The 23362-nt window shown below is 35.8% G+C and overlaps 1 protein-coding gene across 8 annotated transcripts; it reads right to left on the reverse strand.

The window, feature by feature from the left end:
- Nucleotides 9937-23362, reverse strand: LOC109851392 (polycomb group protein EMBRYONIC FLOWER 2). Of its 8 annotated transcripts, none has more exons than XM_020421491.1 (22): nt 23248-23362; nt 22878-22986; nt 21623-21791; nt 21421-21476; nt 19899-20013; nt 19656-19815; nt 19472-19537; nt 18575-18714; nt 18254-18313; nt 18056-18174; nt 16743-16807; nt 14789-14841; nt 14612-14665; nt 14466-14525; nt 13223-13269; nt 12951-13144; nt 12560-12854; nt 12393-12441; nt 11449-11532; nt 11059-11138; nt 10780-10869; nt 9937-10367 (listed from the first exon to the last, which is right to left on the reverse strand). In XM_020421491.1, the coding sequence occupies exons 2-22, from the start codon at nt 22910-22912 to the stop codon at nt 10238-10240; spliced, it is 2121 nt and encodes a 706-aa protein (XP_020277080.1). In that variant the 5' UTR covers nt 22913-22986; nt 23248-23362; the 3' UTR covers nt 9937-10237. The 8 variants fall into 8 exon arrangements, with proteins under 8 accessions (XP_020277080.1, XP_020277076.1, XP_020277078.1 ...); XM_020421487.1 differs by having other exon boundaries at nt 12951-13147; XM_020421489.1 differs by having other exon boundaries at nt 19656-19812; nt 21623-21797.

Below are 23362 nucleotides of genomic sequence, written 5' to 3' on the forward strand. Positions count from 1 at the left end.
GGTCTAGGGAGGTGGAGGTGGGCTGGGCCGAGATGACATTTGACGGAGGAGGGCTGTGGGGTTTGACGACTGGGGCACCGTTGATTGCTAGGCTCATTGTCTTGAGCCCTGTATTTGTACTATGGTTAGCTTTAGTTGCTTGAAATGGGAGGGGCTGGTGCTTATATATATACAACTGGGAAAAAAACTACCGGAGGGTGACGTGTTGGATCGTACGGAAACAAGAGAATTTGGGAAGGAGAAAAAGATATTCGATGATTTGGGGTCCAATCATTCGATGATGGTAGAGTTGGTTGAAAACTGCTGACAACTTTTATGGGAAAATGGCGCTCGCTCTTGATGGGTGATCGATGTGGTTAGCTATGAGGCTCGGCATGGGAGGACTTTTAGAGTGGGGTTGCCATTTGGACGCCTGCAGTACACGTGCATGCGGAATTATTTTTGTGGGAGGATCGTGGCCAAGTGCTTGGAGAGTTGCTAATTGATTTTGATAGCCAGCAGAGCATCAAGGCTCCATCAGTTTGACAACGATGCTGAGGATACATACATAAGGAGGACGATTGAAGTAGCTAGGATGTAATAAAAAAAAAGAGTAATTTCTTTACACAGTCAGTGGAGAGAGATAACTATAATATCACAAACCGTTAATTTGTTTAATAGGTGATTTAGGGGCTGTTTGGTTCGTTTTTTAACTCGGTGGAAAAGTTTTACACCACCTCCACATCAGATTTTTCGTGGACACGTAGGATATAAGCTTTCCGTCGGGTTTTTTTTCCATCTTTGGTTCGTTAGGGTTGAAGAAGGGAAACTCGGTGAAAATCGCCGTCACATCAGATTTTTTTCTCTCCCCAAATTCCTTCCACAATCTCGTGAAATCGATGAAAACTGCAGCCACGTCGGTTTTTTGCCATATAAACAAAAAAATTTCTTTTTTTTATGCGAACCAAACACAAGAAAAATAAATACATTGGTTTCCCATTATTTTTTTGTGCGAACCAAAGCGAAATAATCTATTTCTTGGAAAAATTTGGAAAACTCAAAACTTGTGTTTTTGTACATGGAAATGCATTTCCCTATATCTAGGAAACGAACCAAACGGCCCCTTAGGTTTGAGTTTGAGCATAAATTAGGAAAATAGTGCAATTCATGAGGATATAATGAATGTTAGATATGGAATGAATCACAACTAGCCACTAAACAAATTAATAATTATGATTTTATAGTGGTTTTTTCACTATATTTTTTTTTATAGGGGAGAGGATCCAAATCCCTTTGAGGGATAAACTCTTTCTAGTGTTTGGCAGGTTGAAGAGAGATTTACTATCAAGACAGATTAAAAGGAAAAAAAAAATTAAGATGAAGTAACTAATATTGTAAAAGTTTTGTGGTTAGCAGGTTAATTAAAGAGGGATTACCTATTTTTTGAGATTTATTACTCTCGTGTCTCACAATGTGCTCTTAACTTCATCGATTGGTTCTTCTTATAGATTTTGGATAAAAAATAAAATTGTTCAAGAATTATGAAGAAGGAATTCTCTTTAATTAATCATGTGAGAAGAGTTTAAACAAAAACTGGAAAGGGACCGTTTGTTTCTACGTATTTTTTGGGTTTTGCATTGAAAAGTACGACCTACAATCTTAAAATCCTAGGTTATTATCAAATACGTTGTTTGTTTATTACGTTTCATGCGTCGAAATTGAGGTTGACACATAGCATATATGCATCAAATGTGATCGCCTAAAATTATGATGATCTTTCACTCAAATTTATGATTTTAGTCACATATCCTCAACAAACTACGTGTGCAAGCAAACAATATATGGATTGGATTGTATCCCTTATGCAAATATAATTTAATATCTATCGAAAAACAAATTAACATGATTTTAAGTATGAATTTCTCTGGATTCATAGCCTGCATTAAAAACAATTCACGAACCAAACAACCCCAAATAGAGAGAAAATTTAATAATTTATAGCGCTCTATAAAGTGCTGTAATTGATCCCACATTTGTGTTCATCATGATCACGATTTGTGTTGGAGATTCATTTACAAAGTTGTATTATCTTTCCATCTTTTGTGTAATGCAATAGGATTTGAGCCGGAGATTAATTAATTTGATCATCCTTTTTTTTAAAAGACAGGTAGAGTAACCTAACCAGCCAAGTCCTCAACAACAATCATTCCAGTTAGCTTGTCATGAGTTGGTCAGTACATCTTTTATTTTCTAATTTTTGATGTACATTCCACGGAATTCGAATCTGAATTATTGGCTATTATCTTAATTCTAATAAATCGTAACAAGAATATTATAGGTTACTGTTAATAGTATAATTTTAAATCTGAGATTTTTATTCATCTTTGGTTTAATTAGGATGGATCTCAAATATAAATGCATATATATATAACAACCTGATTCGGGTAAGACGCATTATTTCAATGTGGGCCTAATCAAGTTGCGTCATGCCACTAGACTTGACCCTATGTTGAGCCCATAATGTCTTACATATAGTTAAATAAAGTTTAGCTTTAGCGTATGACTCGCATAATAAGAAATGTAATTTAGAAATAAATGCTTGATCAATAATAAAACAATTAATCAACTTAACAATATCCTTATTTATTATTTAGACAAGTAGTTAGTAATGATAAAACGAACCCAATTTTATTTCCCACATGCTCTTTTACTTGGCATTCAATTCAACCATATGCTATATCCATTTCAAGTTTCCTAACAAAATCCCTTCCAACGCAACCAAAGAGACTAGCAAATTAATCCCACATGCCCTGTAAATAAGGGCTACCGCAAACATGCACCTCCAATATTAATAATACTCACAATACCCGGGCCCCACACCTCTAAACTTATCCATTAATGTGCACTCATTTCCCACGCCTATTTCATTTCAAATGCTCCCCTAACCATAAATCCTAACAAGGGTGAAAGTAATATTACTCTATTATTATAACGTAGCACATTTTCCTCCAAATTTGGAACAAGACAAGCTACACGTTGATAATTTTAAAAAAAAATGTTGAAAGTGGTCACATTTAAGAATTTGAATATTTTATGATAAAATATTGAGGGTACGTTCCAATTTTATATTTCGTAATATGCCATAACGTGTTGAGGGATCGACGGCCTAAGTTTTTTTTTTTATTATAGATTATTTACATCTCGATTCCCGGTGGTATGATGTAAATACATAGGTTAACCTGAGTTTTACGTATCTAAACGGATGACTTAATTTGAGATCAGTGACTAAGATTACACGGGTAAGCCTGAACAACCTTGAAATCACTTTTAATAAGGCCACGTACTCATGTAACATATATATATCAGTAGTGATTTTAGCATTATATGTGGATTTGGATCCTCTTTAATTACTAAAAAACAAGTAGTAGAGAGACTACCATATCAAGCATAGTCTTTGATTTATGTGGTAACTAAGTGGTTATGATTCATTCCATATATACTTAATACTCATCATCATATCCACCCAAACCCCACAAAATTTTTTTTTTTGCACTTTTCCCTTATGAATTACAATAAATCAACAGGCCCGACATTGTAGTGGTTTCTCCACTACTTTTTAATTGGTAGCGGAGAGGATTCAAACCTGTTATATGTGTGCACGGATCAGATATTCACGGGGTGACCCGTGTAATAATAATGCAATTATAGAATACCGGGATATGTAAATAATCATTTTTTAAAGCAATGATTTTCCTTCTACAATCTCATAAATGTGTTCAATGAGATTTCATTAGTCTTAATTAGGTTGCTTTTCGTTACTGTCTGAAACATCTATTTATAACCGTATCAAAACTTCAAAATTGTGATGAGCTAGCTAGATGGTCGTATTTTTTCTAACAACCGTAATATTCGGTTAGGTACGTAGCAAGCTAGCTATAGCTAGCGCCTGCAACGTGATTATTCCCCGTCTTTGTCGTCGATTGAGAACTGCCGCCGCCTACATGCCCAATGCCACAAGAATGGGAAGAATGGGGCGTTACGTTTCTTTTGAGTGAGTGTATTATTTACCTTGGAAGTCATTTCCCCTAGCCTGGATGAGGATATGAGGCTCAATTTAATTTCCTCGCATGAAAAGATTAATGTGACCCATGCGACGAGGTATATAGTTTGACGCCGCCGTGGATCCCCAATGATTAGCTAGTTCTTGGTACACTTTGCATGGGCCCACGCTACAAGGAGGCACGTGGAAATCAAGGAGTCGTGCATGCAATTAATTTGCATGTGATACATGCAGCTAAAATTCTCAAACTAAATATACGTTACGTACATATATATGTGCAATCTTAGGAGTTCCTCAACAGCTAGTTAGATTTGGGAAAATCTCGCATCGTACGTTGGGCATCTCGTGATGTATAATAGAAATTTAGGGGTTGTCTGGTTCGTTTTTTAACTCGGTGGAAAAGTTTTACACCGCCTCCACATCAGATTTTTCGTAGCCACGTAGGATATAAGCTTTCCGTCGGTTTTTTTTCCCATCTTTGGTTCGCTAGGGTTGAAGAAGGGAAACTCGGTGAAAATCGCCGTCACATCAGATTTTTTCGCTCCCCCAATTCCTTCCTCAACCTCGTGAAATCGACGAAAACTGCAGCCACGTCAGCTTTTTGCCATATAAACAAAAGTTTTCCTTTTTTTTTTCCATGCGAACCAAACACAAGAAAAATAAATACATTGGTTTCCCATCATTTTTTTGTGAGAACCAAAGCGAAACAATCTATTTCTTGGAAAAGTTTAGAAAACTCAAAACTTATGTTTTTGTACATGGAAATGTATTTCCCTATATATAGGAAATGAACCAAACAACCCCTTAATCCCATTCATCGCCAGCTGGATGGAGAAAGTTGAGATCAGTTTCAAATGTTAGTTAACTAACGTAACATCGATCCCTGTGGTTATGATTGATCATAATATCCTTAACTTGAACAGTCAGATTAAAGAAAAATATGAAGAAAAGCGAATCATGTCTTGTAGTATTATAACTTTTGATCACTTGCATATATCCTTCCGTCCTCCATCCTTACATTAGTTACATACTCTCATTCTTGAAAACATTAAACATTCTATCAATAACTACTTATTCCCAAAAAAAAAAAAAAAAAATTACTTCTAAATAAATAACAAACATAAAATTAATCTCTCTAACTCAGTTAAGAAATATCATATTAGCTTGTCATCTAATGTTAATGATTGCATGTTAATAATTTCTTCAGAGTTGGAAGCTAAATTTCAAATAAAAGTAAAACCTATTCAGTATCTCGAATTATACTGTATCTCCAAAAAAAAAAAAAAAAAAGTTGAGATTCTAGCGTTTCAAATCAACCAGAGCACTAGACTTACCTAACTTAGCCCTTCCAATTTAAGTGCGCGCGATTCTCGAAATGGACCTGACGCCGGCCAGTCGGAACCCTTCACAGCCGTTTTCGCAACAGTGCAAATATATGACCGTACGTGCCCTACATATATACCTTAAAAAACTTTATGCATGGCGAAAACTATGGAATTATATAATTATATTAATTAATTTGTGTGAATTTTTGAGGACGAGATCCGTGCGGAAGCGCAAATCAACCCTGGTCCCCAAAAATATTGGAAGTCCAATTTCGGACCATATGCTTTCTCTCAATCTCTCGCATATCCACTGTTATCAACCGCCCACTATTAATCCTACCTGAAAAATGTGCCCTTTTATCGATCTCCTTTCTTTTTAGCAATCATTAAGGATGAGTCGGAGCAATTCAGACACGCCGACCCTCGATAATATCTAGTTTTCGTAGGGCCCACTTCAAAAATATTACGACACGGTGATGAGACCGACCGCCTTTGAATGATAATATTAATTCGGACGACGTACTTACGAGTTTTGTTCTTATGTCGCAGAAATGCTGCGTCAAATCTTTAATTTAGACCACGAGAGGGTCCGGTAAAAAAAAGTAAATGAATGACGCAGGAAGGAGTGACGCCTTTTGTGAATGCGATGAGCTCCGTCCAAAGAAAGGAAAAAAAAAAGAGAAAACACGTTGAGCCTTGTCTTATCTGCTGTGCGAGAACGAGCGGAGATAAAATGTCGGTTCCCGTTTCTTATTCTTCAGCGCCGGACGGTCACGTGACCGTCTCATCTAAAAGTTATAGAAATTTTATTCGCCACTTCTCTTTAATTCAAACTTTATTTGAGAATAGTAATTTCCAATAAGATGTTGGGAGAATTGAGCATTCACACTTATGTCCGAATTAAAAAGGTATATAACTTTTAAAGATGTTCATCCCCACTACATTCTCTAATTTCACCCACACATGTGAATGGAAAATAGCCTCACACTAAATCGATCTATTTCATTTTATTCTCACTTCAGAATCGAGTTGGACGTGTTTTTAGAAGCTAGAAATCTCATTTTCACTTCTCATCAATTTTTCACTTTTATATATAGAATGTCATCTCCTAAAAAATACATATTATATATATATATTATATATATATATATATAGACAATATGGGTATGCTTGGTACCAGAGCAGAAAAATTGTGGCTTGGCTAGTGATGTGTCACATCCTCTCGCACTCGTATTCAAATATGGGACGCACATTCATGATGGGAGGTGAGTGGATGAGGATGTGACACACTCAGTAGCAAGGCAGCAAAATTTGTGCTTGGTACGGCGAAGGCATACCCATTTTTCATATATATATATAGTATATAATATATAATATATATAGTATATGATATAATAATATAGTATATTATATACTATATATAGATTATATATATAATATAGTATAGTATATATATATATATATATATATATTATATATTATGAGATTAATGAGTAATCCTTGTCATAGGAGGGGATTTACTGCAGGACAGGGACCTCTAAAATCACACGTGATTGAGCGACAATTTTGGATGATCCGCTCCGTTGAACTTGATTCTACAGATATTTTTAAAACCCACCATAAGGCCTGCGACTGCAGGGATGCACGAGGTGCCTCACAGTTGTGGGGTAGAACCCGTCGTCGTTTGAACCCTGCCCCACACTCGAGCCATGTGAAAAGTTCTATTCATTGGATAACAACCTGTTAAAGATTGATATGAAGTGGATGAAGGGGTCAAACGACGACGGGTTGACGCCAAAACTTGGTGTGTTGGGGTGTTTTGTAGAATATGTAAGTGCAAGTTCAACGGAGGCTGTGTATCAATCGCAAAATGTCGCTCAACTCATGTGAATTTTAGAGTGCGTCATAAAGGAGGAAATCCCCTCGCTACGTGACAAGGATACACATCTAAAATTTTCCTATATATAGTATATATATATATTATATATATATATTATATAATATATATATATATATAAATAGTATATATAGAGAGAGAAGAGACGAGGAGAGAGAGAGAGATATAATGGGTTATCTCTTGTCATAGGGAGGGGATTTACCTCGCTGCCGTTAGGTGGGCACAATCCAGCACATCCTCAGTACAGTAAGGAGAGAGAGTGTCGAAGTTGGTGGGGATTGTGTCTAGCTTTATGAGGATGGTGATGATATGTGCCACATAGGCGACAAGAGGAAATCCTCTATGGCCTATGACAAGGATACCCATTAATCTCATATATAATATGACTATATATATATATATATATTATATATATATATATAGTATATATATATTATATATATAATATGTGAGAATATGGGGTATGCCTTGGTACCGAAGCACATTTGTGGCTTGAAGTGGGATGTGTCACATCCTCGATCCAGCTCATTAGCCCATGTGAATGTGATCAGCATATTTGAATGAGTGGAGATGAAGATTGTGACACCTCACTACCGAAAGGCAATAACTTTTTTGGCTTGGTACGCGAAGCTACCCATATTTCTCTCTCGTCTCATCTCTCTCTAATATATATATATATATATATATAGTGATATATATAATATATATATATATATACTATATTATATATATATATATATATATAAAATATATAGAGAGAGAGAGAAGAGAGAGAGAGAAGATTAGATTGGTATCCTTGTCATAGGAGGTGGATTTCTCCTATAGACGGCGCCTCTAAAATTACATGATTGAGCAATATTGTGGATGATCCCGCTCGCGTTGAAACTTGATCTACATATCTAAAACCCCAACACAGTGCGGAAGCCGAAACGTTTAAGGGGTGAACCGCGTCAGTCGTTTGGACGCTTCCATCGAGCCATGTGAAAAGTTCTAGTTCGTTCAATAAGACCGTTTAAAATTGATAGCGAGTTTGATGAAGGGTCAGAACGACGAGGAGTTGCCCCAAAACTTGTGTAATGTTAGGGTTTTAGAATATGGGTAGATACAAGTTCAACGGAGGCGGATCATTCCCAGCAAATATTGGCTCAAGTCATGGTGATTTTTAGAGGCGTGCATAGGAGGAAATCCGCCTTGCCTATGACAAGGTACCCCATTAATCTCATATATATATATATATATATATATATATATATATATATACGTATTATATATATATATATATTATATAGGTATATATAATATATATATGATTAATGGTATCCTTGTCATGGAGGAGGGGATTACCTCCTATGACGCAATCTAAAATCACATGATTGAGCGACATTATGGATGATTCCGCTCCGTTGAACTTGATCTACATATTCTAAAACCCCAACACACCAAGTTTGGGGTGAACGCCGTGCGTCGTTTGACGCCTTTATCCACTCGTATCATTTTAAGGTTTTGATGAATAGAACTTTTTTACATGGCTCGATGGAGGTCAAACGACGACGGATTCACGCCCAAACTTGTGTGTTGGAGTTTTAGAATATGTAGATCAAGTTCAATGGAGCGGATCATCCATAATGTCGTTCAATCATGTGATTTTAAGGGTCATATGAGGAAATCCGCCTCCTATGACAAGGATACCCATTAATCTCATATATATATATATATATATATATATTATATATAATATATATATATAGATTGGTGTGTTGGGTTTTCTTGCTCTATCTCTCCTCCTCTTCGCTCTTCCCCTACTCTCTCTCTCTCTAATCGGTCTATAATATATAGTACTTAATTATATAGTATAATATATATATATATTATATAGTAATATGATATATAGTATATATATTATATATATAATATATTATATATAATTATAGGTAGTATATTCGAAAATACTGGCCCATTCCTACTTCACTATCTAATTGCAAAAGCTTGGGAATAGAAATGAGTATTTCATTCTCAAATTAATTCCATTACGTTTCTTGTTCCATTCTACTCACTTTACTCAGTTCCCGCGTACACCAAACCATCTTGTTCCATTCTACTCACTTTACTCAGTTCCCGCGTACACCAAACCACCACTGTAGTTTTTACGAAGCAAGATGATGAACCAACCAAAATGTTGTCGTCATGAATGCAAAGCAACTACTTTTCAATAGGAAGGATACGCTAGTTGTTTGCTTAATTGAAAAGAGATCCTAGAAGAGATTGAAGGAAGGAGATTCGGAGCATTGATTTCTCATTCACAAAATTGAGCAGACATAGCCTCAGTACATTTGAACATCATAGCTCACCTAAATGATCTATCGCGTGTGCTTGTAGTCTAAAACGAAACCTATTATCTGAGCGGATAACCTGCAAAGGGCGCCGAATAAATGGAAGTCCAATGTGAAGACTCTGGAGAGAGGTCACATCTTCAAGTATTGAATATACCACAGCCATCTCATTCATGCTCAAAGCAAAATCAAGCCATTTTCGCGCTAAAAAACTTAACAATATTGGCTCGCAAAAGTTCATCGCTTCTGTTTGCTACGAAACGTAATTATATGTCAACGGTCTTCTAATTGACCCTCTGTATCGGAACTATCAATATTAACGAAATACGTACCTTTTGTATCAAAAAAGCAAAAGAACAAGTGGCTTTACTTTAGTATAATGTATATATAGCAAGGTCATCTTTAGATTATGATACCCCATTGCACTGGGATGTCCCAACTGAATTGATCCCCACCTTCCCCCTATCGAATACCCTCTATATTATAAAACAATGATGCTATAAATGAAACAATGTTAGCCCGCTACATTTCAATAACAAAAAAAATTGGCACCGACAACCAACCCCAAAATACAAAGAGGTAAGGGATTAGTGGTTAGGCTGCATCCACCACGAGGACAAACTTCGATGGTGAAGGTAAGTAATCTTCATTCTCTGCCTTGCTTAGGATCGGAGATTTCATTTTGATATCTCCCAAGAATTATATTACAGTTGTTCATTGCGCGAGCATCTAATAAACTATGATTCCATAGTTTGACCATAAATAGCCTCCAACACCTGTCAAAACCAAGAAAAAATGTCACTGCTGGAGCATTACAGATTAAGAATCAACTCTGAGCGAATACTTGGGAGTGCATGTAAGTAACCCTACTTTCTTTTTTCGAAAAGGGTTAATTGCAGATATACGCATTGTACAATAGGGGTGCGTCAACTTATACCTCAAATAAACTATTTTAGTAGCACTAATTTCCATGAACTTCAGACATTATCCCTCAAAGTTAAATTAAAATGTCCGATGGAAATTATGTCACTATAAATTAACTTCCGTCATCAATTAACAGGGAAAAGAGATTAACTTGCGTCTAATAAAAAAAGCTTAGGGAGATATAAATGACTAACCACTATAGTAGAACGGGTATATCTACAATTAAGCCTTTTCAAAATCTAATGCTGAAAGAGGAAAACCTACCAGATCAAAGCCGGAGCTCGGACAAGATCCCGACCATGCAATAGCGAGAATGCTTCACAAGCCCATGGAATGTGACCATCAGCCAGCACCCTGAAAGAAAAATCTGTTCTTTAGAACTCCGGGATTCTTATGAGAAGTATCTCAGAGTCAGTAAATTGCATTATTGTACACAAATGAGAAAATGTCTGGAGAATGTAAAAGAGTAAACTATATGAACATAGGATCACATAAAAATAAAGAATTATCAATAGTAAAAGGAAATAATGAAATTCCAGTGACCTTTGTTTCCTCACAAAAGAATTCCACAAATGCATAATCTGCTTCTCATCTTTTGTCACATCCACAAAATCATCAAGCATCTGCATCGAAAAAGGCTATAAGAAGAATACTGGAATTTTATCTGTCACAATAACAAATACATGCCTCTCGCAGTTAAGATGACTGTTGCTTGCAAACTGCTACAATATTGACTAGGAAAATAGCTCCAGTTAAATAAAATATGCATCTGAAGAATGATCACTGACATATTGCAGTAAATACCACTGTTTATAACTCCCAAAAGCTTTGGCCGGTGGATTATAGGTGAAAATTTGCTATCCTAACATCCAACCCTCACAGCTGTAACCGAGTTATTTGGGTGAAAAACATAATACAAATGCGACATCATACCCTTCTATCTTCAAAATCTGCAATGTCATCATCAACTTCATCTTCACTGTCACGGTCTGAGAACACTTGCTCCAATGCCATTGGCTTCAAAGACAACAGAAGATTCAAAGTTGTCACTCGTGAGTTGTCTCACAATATATGTATTTAACAACCAAACATCAGATGGAAACTGAAACAAAGAGATAAAATATTAAATCCAATACCTATATAGAAAACAATTCAGAAACAACATCCAAAATCATATCTCAACTAAAATGGCAAATGTAGGCAGAAGCTGCTTCTTTCAAGCTGAAAGTAAAACTAAATGCTACACCATTGAATGTGTAATCCAGTTGGTATATAAATAGAAAACACCATCCCTCAGCATGAAAAAACAAAGACCACAACACAGGACCTCTAAGGTATATTAATCTGCTTCCATTAAAATCATAGACATTGTTCGCCCATCACTACACTTACTAAAGTTTATGAATGAAACGTGGAACAAGCATTCTGTGAAAGGACACAGTAGACATTTTCCTCCTTTGACTATCCTTTTATCCTTTATGCGGAGTACTGTGTGCTCCTTTCGAGTCTGGAGGATCAAAAGTGTACTTCCGAATAAATATAAAAGCAGTAGCAGGAGTGAATAATGGGCACTAATTTGTCAAACTCTTAATTTGTTACATAGAGACAAATAAGACTTTTATATAATGATTTTTTAGGTTCAATTTCTATCAAAAGAAAATAAATTAACCACTTCTTAAAATAACAAGCCATGTTCAACACAAATATCCCTCATTAGAGTGCTTAAAGCGGCGTAGAAACCAAGAACAGTAATCAGTAACTGGTTAATATAATTTACGTACCCTATGCAAAACATAACAAAACATGCACCAAAGGGTAATGAAACAATAAAAAGTTAAAAACCAATACCAAGAGAAGAGAACACTTAAAAGCGTTACCTGGGCCCTATGAGAATGAAAGAATTGGCGCTTCTGCAAAAGTTGACGGCTGCATTGTAATTTAATTAAGAAAACAGATCAGTTGTATGACAAGGATTACAATATATTCAATGTAGCCAAGTAATACTTTTGCTTAAATCTATAAAAATAGAGATAAGGTTGCATACTTTCTCGGGTCAGCCCGTTCAACAGATAATTTCCTGGTCTTGGCAAATTGCAACATAGTAGGGGGTGTGAGATTGTTTCCAGATACCAGCTGAGCATACTCATTGCTTGTAGAAGCATGAGTTGTAGCAGTGCAAGCTCCTGCAATATCAGGACTGGACATCACAGGTTCCGTAGAGTCAGCTACACGATGGTTATCTGAACCATAACTTTCCGATTTATGCCGGGAAGAATATAATTGTGTTTCATGGAATAATGCTTTTGCGGCTTTTGCCTCTACTCTATAGGTACTTCCATCTGTCATGGACAAAGTTAAATCATGTTATAGCACATTCATGAAAGGTTTGTTTTCCCAGTTACATATTACAATACAGCTGTCAAAAATTTACAAACCACTGAATCCATTTGGAACCTCAGTTCTCATAGGATATCTGACAGGCCTGCGGGAGGAACATATAGCAGCATCCTGCAGATAATCTGCCGAGTGTTGTGTAGCTTCCGGTGAATCTACTTCTAGAACATGGGGGTGAACATGATTTACATTTTGTACAACATTTTTTGATCTTCTAGGCCTCCTAAACTTTGAGCTGCTAAATGGAAAAAAAAGTCAATGGTTTGCTTTACATACTGAATAAGAAAGTTAAAAAGAAATCCAACACAATTACCGGTAAAAGAATGTTTGCAATCTTGGATCAAATCCATCGGGAACAACCTGAGATATCATAGGATTTTAGTAAAGCAAGTGGGACAAAAAAGACGTGTCGTTCAACACATACTAACGTCTAGAACTTCATAAAGACATGCAGATCATAGTTAACTTGCGAAATTTAAATTCCACAAAAGAAATGAGTGTAAGATATGTGCTAGTGACATAAAACTAAATGTTGTGGAAAAAGACAAACATGCATAACTCTGTTTAGGTGCACAGGCAGAATGCACCAACCAGAGAGATTGTATGGCTGAGAGCTGATCACCATTATCTATGGAACAAGCTAATGATCCTAAGTACGGATTTAAACTGTCAGGGATATTCTGTATTGAACCCGGTTCATAATTCTTTTTCTGAATCTGGGCATCTTATATCCAATATACATCTAAAAATATAGTAGCTGCAAAACTGTCTGAGATATCCAAATAAATACATGTTCAATTTGCACATATATTTCAAGTTAAAAAATTTTGCATGATGTGATACCATGTTTAAAAGAAATACGAACTCATTCAGTATATTTTTAACAATCCATCTATTATATGCTTAAAACAGCTGCCACTGGTTACACGAACACGTGGCACTGGCACTTGTTTGTCTTTATTATTATATTGTTATTATTATTATATTATTCTTGAAAACAATCCTTGTCTTATCTACTAAGGTCTAATTGGGACATCACTAAACTAATATAAGATATGTAAGTATATAAGGTTGCAAGATGTTTTATTGAATCTAATTCGGTTGGGAGGAGGAGGACCATTAGACCTTGCTCAATATCAAAACGAAATTACAAACAATTTTTAGGGAGAGACAGTATCTATCTTAGTTAACAAAGAAATTCAGAAAAGGAAAATGTTCTAGATAATTAAAACTGTCTTTTCAAGTCAATGTCTTCTAGAAGAGGTTAATGTTAACTAGACCACTATTAGAATTATGGAGTAGCCAATAATTTGCTGAGGATCTAGAACATAATCCATCAACGAGAAACAGGAATCCACCACTAAAACGGAACATTTCTCGACCCCTGGAAAATGCCAACTATTTTGCATTTTTCTTGCAGTCATCAAACCTAAATTAGGCGCCGGGAAGGGGGGGGGGGGGTNGGGGGGTGCAAACAGCAGTTCAAAAAGGAGTTCACAAACAAATATATTAATATGCCTAAAATAATGAAAAAATTATGCAGAGAGAACTTTAACCTCAGTTCTCCACACATCAGTTCTGACAGAAACATTCACAGCTTGGTACTCCTCAGATACCTGCAAAAATCAAGAGCATAGTTTATTTATAACAACAATCTGCAGAAGCCTAAAAATATGAGTGCAGATCCTTGAAGTTTACTGACCCAGAACTCAAAATTGAATAAGTCATGACATGAGCATAAATGATATCGTAAACCCTACACATATCAAACACAGAATATCAGAAGTGGCACTTATAGAATATAAATCAAAGAATTGGATGGAGGGGAAACTGAAATGCTGTGATACCTAGTAAAAAAATTCAAAATTATTTGCACTACCTTAAAGCTTGCACATTGCACCAAGCAAAATGGACAGGAGAAATCTTCTGTAACTGTTTATTGAGGATAAGGAAGATGAGAACTAGAATCCACAAACTATAACAAGAGATAGAAACTAAGGAAAACAGAGAGATAGAGAAGAAAATATGTTATACAAAAGTTGATGTACCCTTGAAAATGGCGTGCATCTACTAAGTTAAGCAGCAGAGACAAACATAACAAGATATTAGAAAAATATGTGAACATCCTGTTTCTAGAATCTGGCAGTTAATTCATAGTGAGAAGTCCTTAGCATAAAAAGAAAAGTTCTGATCAAAACAGGTGAATTCAAAGTTTATACAAATTAAAGAGGCATACTGACTAGAAAGTGCTTCTTTAGAAATTACACTCAAGCCACTACGAGAGACATCCACTTCTAGATTAAAAGCAAGGAAACTTCTGCATCAAGACTTTTCATTAATCAGCTTTAGACCAGTCAGAGCATTTGCTGAGTAACTATCATAAATAAACTTTACAAAAGCATATATTTAACTCCTGTTTCTTCATCATGATGCATAGGCATATGCTTGCATATTCAAAATTACTGAAGTTATTAAAATCTGTGTTGCACGCAGACAAATTTGTAACACCAGGAAGACGAGTTTACAAGACCATAAATAGAACATAGTGTACAGATAATGATGTGGATGTGGGCGCTTAATTACTCTAGCCTTCAGGGTGCTTCAGTAAGTCTACCATCTAGGAAGCTCTTGGTGCAGGATATCCTCCTTGGCACCTAAACCATTGTCGAACTTTCTTAAAATGAAGCCTCAAATATTATAAGAACGTATTCATAAAGTACTTGAAGTGAAAAATGCATAATTTTGAAGATATTCACCAAGATAGAACCAAGGTCATTGATTCCTTCCTTTCAAGATGGAAACTTCCCCTATTCTTGCATTTCATAATATCACAATGAGCAGAAAATAGCATGCTGATATGGATAAGGGCCCAAAGACTAGCAATACCCATTCACACAAATCCAACTCCACTTGTAAATTCATATACACGCGCCAAATATTTTAAATTATTTTCTTTGTCCTGTCCTGTTCATAAGGCTAAATGTGAAGCATACATTTGAATACATCTTTAGACTTCAGAAACAGCCAGCTCTTTTATGTTCTTCACTTGTCCGTAATGACTTTGAGTACTTAACATGTCAAATTGCAGAATATATTGAAGAGTCGAGAGACTAAATCATTTTGATAACCATACCATGTCTAATCCACGCTAAGGTGCTATTTGACAAGGGGTTAAGAGAGAAGGGTTAAGGAAAATGATTAACTTAGTTAACCCTTCACGACAGGTAAAAAAATAATTTAATTCCGTTTGGATTTGATAGTTAAGATGAATAGTTAAGTTTTTTGTGTTTAGCAAATAGAGAAGGGTTGAAGAGTTTAGTTGCCATAAATATCCTAAATTAGTTACTACAATATTTTTTTTATCAAAGTTTCTTTCCTTCGGAGGGAATAACTGTTAACCTGCCTCTCTAAGAGGATTTGTTAACCCCTCTAAATAAATGGTTAGCTAACTTTAACCCTCGTAAAGTGTTTGTTAGCTCTTTGACCAAATTAACCTGTTTGGAGAGTTAAGGAGGGGTTAACCCCCCTTAACCCTTCTCTTAGCCCCTTACCAAGTAACAAAAGCTGTTAATATGCAGTGAAAAAGCTTTATTTTGAAACAAAAATATCATCTTCAGGCAGGTCTAAAAATCTGTGACACAGCCAACTTTTGGTATGATACCCAATATGTACTACGCCGAATGACCAATACATGTTAAAGATTTTTTTCCCCTCCAACTTTATGATTCATAAAATTTATACTTTATGAACCCTTGAAGAGAAAGGAACTGCTGAAATGAATTACTACAAAAGACAAAGAAAACTGAAATATCAGGGGAGAAAAGAGTTGATACCTTCGGTCTTCTGCAGAGTGTTGTTGTAGTATTTATAATTGAAGAGCACATTACCAGTTCTCAATCTAAATTAAGAAATAAGCTTATTCAGCAAGAAAGAAGACATTCAACAACCAAAATCTTCTACCTAAGTTCAATATGCTACAGATAACAAGAGCAAATACAGAGTAAAAGAATTCATTCTCCAAAAACCCTTAGAAAAGGTTATGAAGATTATAGAAAGTCAGAAAAAAGCAAGCATGCTAACACAACTTGGAAGAGTGGCATGTCATGTAGAACTTTGTCTGAATGACACTGGACAAATACATTTCATTCTGATATAATATTAACCATGGTAGAAAATATAAAAGAATAACCTCTAGGAACAATGGTGTGACGCATCCGCATGGCAATGACAACAAAGCAGCAAATCGCTGCTGAGAATCACAAATTGCTGGTGGAGACCATTGGGATGGGAGTGGCAACAACAGTAGATGAGAAAACAGCAGCATCAGAGGACAAGGGGGAAAATGAGGAAGATAAATATGTTATTGAAATTATAAGATCTCCTATAGGGTTACAACATTGGGACAAAGCATAACCACCTTTCATGGAAGAAATGTCATTCCCATGAAACTAGATAACTTCATGCTGACAAGAATACAATATTAATCGATATTTTTGAGTTGTTCTTTAATCTTACGAATCTACAAGCGAATCCCAAATCTGATTCAGGTTCCTGCATGCCAAATACAACCTTAATCTTTTCTATTGTCTGTATTGCTTGCTTATTAGTTCACCTCTCGTATATTTTCAGGCATGTAGATCATGGTGTGGATCAAGAAGTGAAGATTGAGAGTAAGGGTTTTCGACTACCATAAGCAGTTGATGTCCTTTTCTCTTTGCACGCCTGTGTATGGAAGTGTGTACATGTATAATCATAAACTTATCAAATCAGAAGAGTCCTCACCAAAATAGCAGGAAAGTAGAAATAAAGAAAATTGGAAGAGGGATGGACATCTTTCCCAAGAAATTAAGACTTAAGCTGAGCAAATGAGGTAAAGCAATGCCTGAATTTTGTAAGCTAGCAATGTCTGAATTTTGTAAGCTTGATTGCCTTGTCTTTCAAAATAAGAGGAAAATCACTATGCCTCTGAAACCAAACTTATCATATATCATCTAAAACATAAATAAAAATAATTGGATACAAAATAGGAGCATGGAATATTACATCAGACATTTTCAGTTAATGAAATAGAAATATGCGAACATGATTCTTCTTAAGCAATATTATACACAATACTATGAGAACAAATCCACAAAATTCTGTTTACCGGATAATATGTGGCAGTGATGATGCAGGGACATTATCATATGAATAAGAATCATAAGGGGACTTCTCTCTTGCTCCCACTTCTTGTGCACAGACAGTCACTTGCACTTGGAATGAACTCTTCACAGGAGTAAGTTACAAATTTACAAAAGTAACTAGACGTAATAACTATTGAAAAATAATAGCGAAATGAACTTACTTTGGAATCCACGTTATGACTTCCAAAAGCCAAGCAGTTGTTGTTGTCCAAAATACTGGTCTGCCAAAAATGGCAAACGGGTAATACAGATATCAGCACACCTTGACATTTTACACTAAAGGATCTGTGCGCATGAACTCTCCAGGGGGCGGGAAAAAATAAAAAGCAAAGTTCCAAGAGACAATGAAGATGCATACAGTAAAACCTACCAGCTATTTCTCTATGGTCAGGTCAACTTACAGCATAAAAGAACCTTAGTAATTTTTGCGATAAAAATTGCATCCATAGGTCAATGGGAACATTGTGTTCTACTTAAAATACCTTTAAGATAGTTGGGTACATATCACTTGTTGTAATCATCTCAACTCTACGATCCAAGTTCCAAGTAACACATTTTTCCAGTGATGAGCGGAGTGATTCAATTGGTATCCTGCCCCAAAAACAATCACCTACAAGTTTTGCTGTAAAAGAGGTAAAACATAAAAGTCAGGTAAACTTTCTTATTCTTAAATATCAGAAGCCAGGTAAACTTTCACACTCCTTCCATAGATGTACAAAACCACTCATCTTAGACAACAGGAAACATTTATCCAACCCCAGTATGTTTTTTCCATAGCAAAAAATCATATGTGAAAACAAGCAAGTGAAAGAAAAGAATTAGGAAGGAACAAAACAGAAAATAAAGTCAACAAGATGTTGCAATTAGATCAAGAAACACGGGATAGGTAATACACAGAAAAAAAACATATAGAAAAACTTATTAAAAGAGAGAGAGGGAGAGAGGGAAACAACGCCCCATACAAGTCCAAGAAAATTGACAAACAGAAACCAGCATATTGCTAAAAGTATTTATGTAAATTGTGGGTTTACTCCAAGCAAACAACATCCTTCGCATTCCTTTGCCTATTAAATCCTACTTCACTATTCAGTTTTTGTTCCTTTACATTCTGCATTGTATCATCTCTTAATAATTAGGCAAGAAAAGGATAGAACAAATAAACAAGATCATCTGAGAGTGCCAACGAAAACTTGCGCAGATTATTACTGGTCAAATTAGGCTTTTAGATCAATAACTTCAGATACAAACTGCTTTACAGAAGAGATATAAATGCTGCAAATTGTTATTAAGCAACCAGTGGCAGTAACTACTAATGCCTGAAATATATCCATCAATCAAGTTCTGTGCATATTTTGAAATAGCAATGAGTATGATCTTACATGGAAATGAGGCAAGTCCATCATGCTCCCCTGATGGACAAGTTTCACAAGAACCTCTTGCTTCCCCTACAAGGAAGTCAATTCAATCATTCAGCAATTTAGAAATGGTGTAAGTTAAGTTATAGCTATGTAACATTTAGATTTAGGTTGGAATCAGTAGAAACATGAGGGCATCAGACACTACCATTTCCCACAAGGATTATAGTGAGATGCCCAACTTGTCCATTAGCTGACAACTTATTCATCTCTGGAATGGTAAAACTAGCTTCAGCTCGGTCTTTCCTCCCGAGTTCACTGAAACTAGTCAACATAAATGCTTGATTGACTCGATAAACTGCGGACTGCTGTCAAACACCAAACAAAATGGGACAATGAATTATCGTATAATAAAGACAATTTACTCCAGGAGATCAGATTTTAGTCGTACCTCCTTAACTGAGATATCAATCAGAGGTCTAGCTAATATCACATAGAGAGGAAACATATTTTGCATCTCGATGTCTGCATTCATCTCCCCAGAAAGAGATATGGTCATATGAATTCTGCATTTAAAATAAAAAAAGAACCATGATTTAGTAATTATCAGGATCCTCCAAAGAAGCATACACTCTGCGACGAAAGGAACATATATATATATATATATATATATATATATATATATATATATATTATTATATATATAATAAGAGCTCAAAGGTCATCTATTATCTTGTCATCACAAGAGTTCTTTACTCTAATGATTGAGCAAAATATATGGCAAGTTATAAACCTTGGCTCACGTCAACCCCAAATGAAGTGTCATTTTTCTAGCTGACAAAACTAATAAATAAAAGGACTGCTTTCCGCAATACCATGGAGGCTAAGTGACTGGCAGTTCTACTCGTGCAACCAAGATGTAGCCAATATTCTTATTTAATCTATTATTTAAAAAACATTCATTTTGCAATAATTTGATGCAATAATCAGAACTAAAAAATTGCATGATTTTTAATATACAAGTTATTTAGGGCATGAAGACCACAACGACTTGTGTGGATCATCCACAAAGACGGTCCAAAGTGAGATTTTAGGAATTAGGTAACAAGCAGTTTTCTCTCACCTTATTGTACACACATACATACATCTAAATTATAATATGTGTGCGCGCGCGCGTGCGTGCGTGCGTGTGTGTGTGTGTGTGTGTGTAGGGTATGAGCTGCCACAAATTTGAGTGGACTAGTAAGACAAGCCTCAGCACTAGTCCATCTCTAGGTAGCTCATTTAACAAGATGAGTTGCCACCTTATAGACTATGCATTAAGATGACAATAAAGACCCCCCATAACAGATTTCAAGTTTGCTTACACCTAACAAAATACACGTTTGATCGCTGTCTTGGATGATTCAGGTAGTTCACATTGATCAGCACATCATAAAGCATATTTAGAGAATAATATGTGGTTTAAAGTTTCTACTCATCCATATAGTATCGTGACTTGCGAATAAACTGGGAGTTTAGTATTGAATGAAAGGGGTAATCTGATGAATTGTATAAAAGATTAGCACAACAGCAACAACATAGCACAAAATTTTAGGGTCAGCTACATGAATATTGTTCTTCCATTCAGTTCGGTTACGGCCTATATCCTCGTTAAGTTAACTATTATTGTACCCGTATACATAAAAGCTTTACAAACAAATACAAAACTACGAACCAGACGTTCCACTACATTAATGAATAGAATTAACAGAGACTAAAATGAAACAAATGGTTGAACTTGGAGAAATGGTGACTGCTTTACAATTTATACACTGGAAATAGAAGAAAAAATTATTTAAGATTACAAGAAGGAAGAACAAAAACTCTTTCAAGCACATGCACATTCATCAAGTAATGCAATTGGGAAAAAGAAGAAATAGGTGAAAGAGACTCATTTACTCCAAATATTAATTGAAATATAAAAGCAGAACCTTCTTTTATGTTTCTCTTGTATCTTGTAATGCAAACATCTCTGCAGAAATGATGGCTGCAGTAGAAGACACACAATATTAATACATATATGTCGTTCAAGAAGGTGATGGAGCAAATAAAACCTTGAATAGGAAATTAAGATAGAAAATGTGAAGGCCGTGTACTAGAAAACACACAAGTATAAGAGTAAAGAACCATTACATTCCGTATTGCTCGTCGTTGAAGAATATTGTAAAGTTCAACTGGTTTGCAATAGACAGTAAGACTTTCTTCAGCTGCTAGGGCCTCTTCGGCAGTCAATTGACTCCGAGATTGCTGTCGACACATCTGATCTGTAGTTCTAGACTGGCTGCAGCTGCAACCAATAATCCTGCACCTTAAACACAAGTAAAATATGAAAACTGAGTATCATTCTGATAGGGGTAAAAAGCCATGGTTCAAAAAAAAAAGTGATTGAACTGCATCACGACATTATAACAATAGCACAAGATGAATAGCCTCACAAAAGCGGCTCAACTGCAGATAAATACCTCCAATCCTCACCCATTTCACAAGCTAACACCCTAATTAAAATGTAATAACAGTAAACTACCAAACCCACAATTTCGTTTCTTTATTATTATTATTTCCCCTCTCCAAGTTACGTCCTATAGACTTAGCTAATCTGTTACCAGTGCGATGCATGGGAATTCAAGGGAGAATGACATATTAATGGGGCGTTTCATGAATTTTGATGGGACTGATATAGAGAAGATGATGCATAGCACGGGAAAGCTCAAAACACACGTTTAATAGAAGATAAGATAGATATCATTTCAAGAAAATAACAAGTAACAATAAAGAATAAATCAGTTCTCACTTGTCATTCTTGCAATTAGTTCAGTTGTTTTAGAGTATGGTAATAGATATATGCATCTCAGAAGAATACTAGAAAGGCAATGTTCTTAGAAAGCACTAGGCACTCAATGTTTTATCAGAGATGAACTCGAATCAAGTTCTGATCTGATCCATTTTAACCTGACCTGTTATCTTCACTCGTCTTAATGCCTAACCCAGCAAAAAAAAAATCCTTTATAATGCAGTGAGTCCATGTGAGTGGCCCATCTTCACCTAGGCACTCTCAGAAATTAAGCGGGCGGCCTAGGTACCGGTTACGCCTAGGCAATCACCCTAACTGCTTTTTTAAACAATGTAAAAGGAGAACATAAAAGCAATTCTAGAATAAAATGCAATTCTAGAATAAAAATCACTTAATGCATTGTGCTACTATACGTCACAAACCATCACCCATGAGTATTCTTCTGCAACTCTAACAGGCAGCCAAATGGGAACACATATATAAACCATTAAGTTCAGTGAGAATTGGAGGTATTCATCGATAGCTAACCCCACAAAGAAAAAAAAAATTCTCCATCGATGCGAAACTCAAGAAGATACATCAAACAACAATTCATACGTGGTTTCATGAGCAAGCAAAGGCAAGCCAGGCATTCTGAATGGAGAATGTCGAAATGCAATCAGTCATAGCTTCCCATGTGGCCAACTTCAATACTCCTCACTAATCACTGCCTCCATAAGACATCAAGAGCGCAATACATCAATTCATAACAACACAAACAACAAATAACTGTAAATTACAAGGTTAAGTTTATCTCTGCGATCAAATTCGAGCTGCGAGAGGAATTTAAGTGAGGGACTGAACGCATTGGGGTTAAGTTTTTAGGGTTTCGAAGCTCGCTCAACTGGAATAGGGATTCAATCATTAAGGAATGAGGTCGATTTAGCGTTAGAATTAGGGCTAGGGTTAGAAGAGAGAGAGAAATTACCTGAGATCCTCTAGCGATCGCAGAGAAAATGATGATTTCGGGGTTCAATGAATTTGGGGATGACGACCGTAGCCGACCGAAGTTGGCAACTTCGTTCACAGCTCTCGAGTTATTA

The sequence above is a fragment of the Asparagus officinalis genome, chromosome 8, assembly GCF_001876935.1.
Source record: "Asparagus officinalis chromosome 8, Aspof.V1, whole genome shotgun sequence".
NCBI lineage: Eukaryota > Viridiplantae > Streptophyta > Magnoliopsida > Asparagales > Asparagaceae > Asparagus > Asparagus officinalis.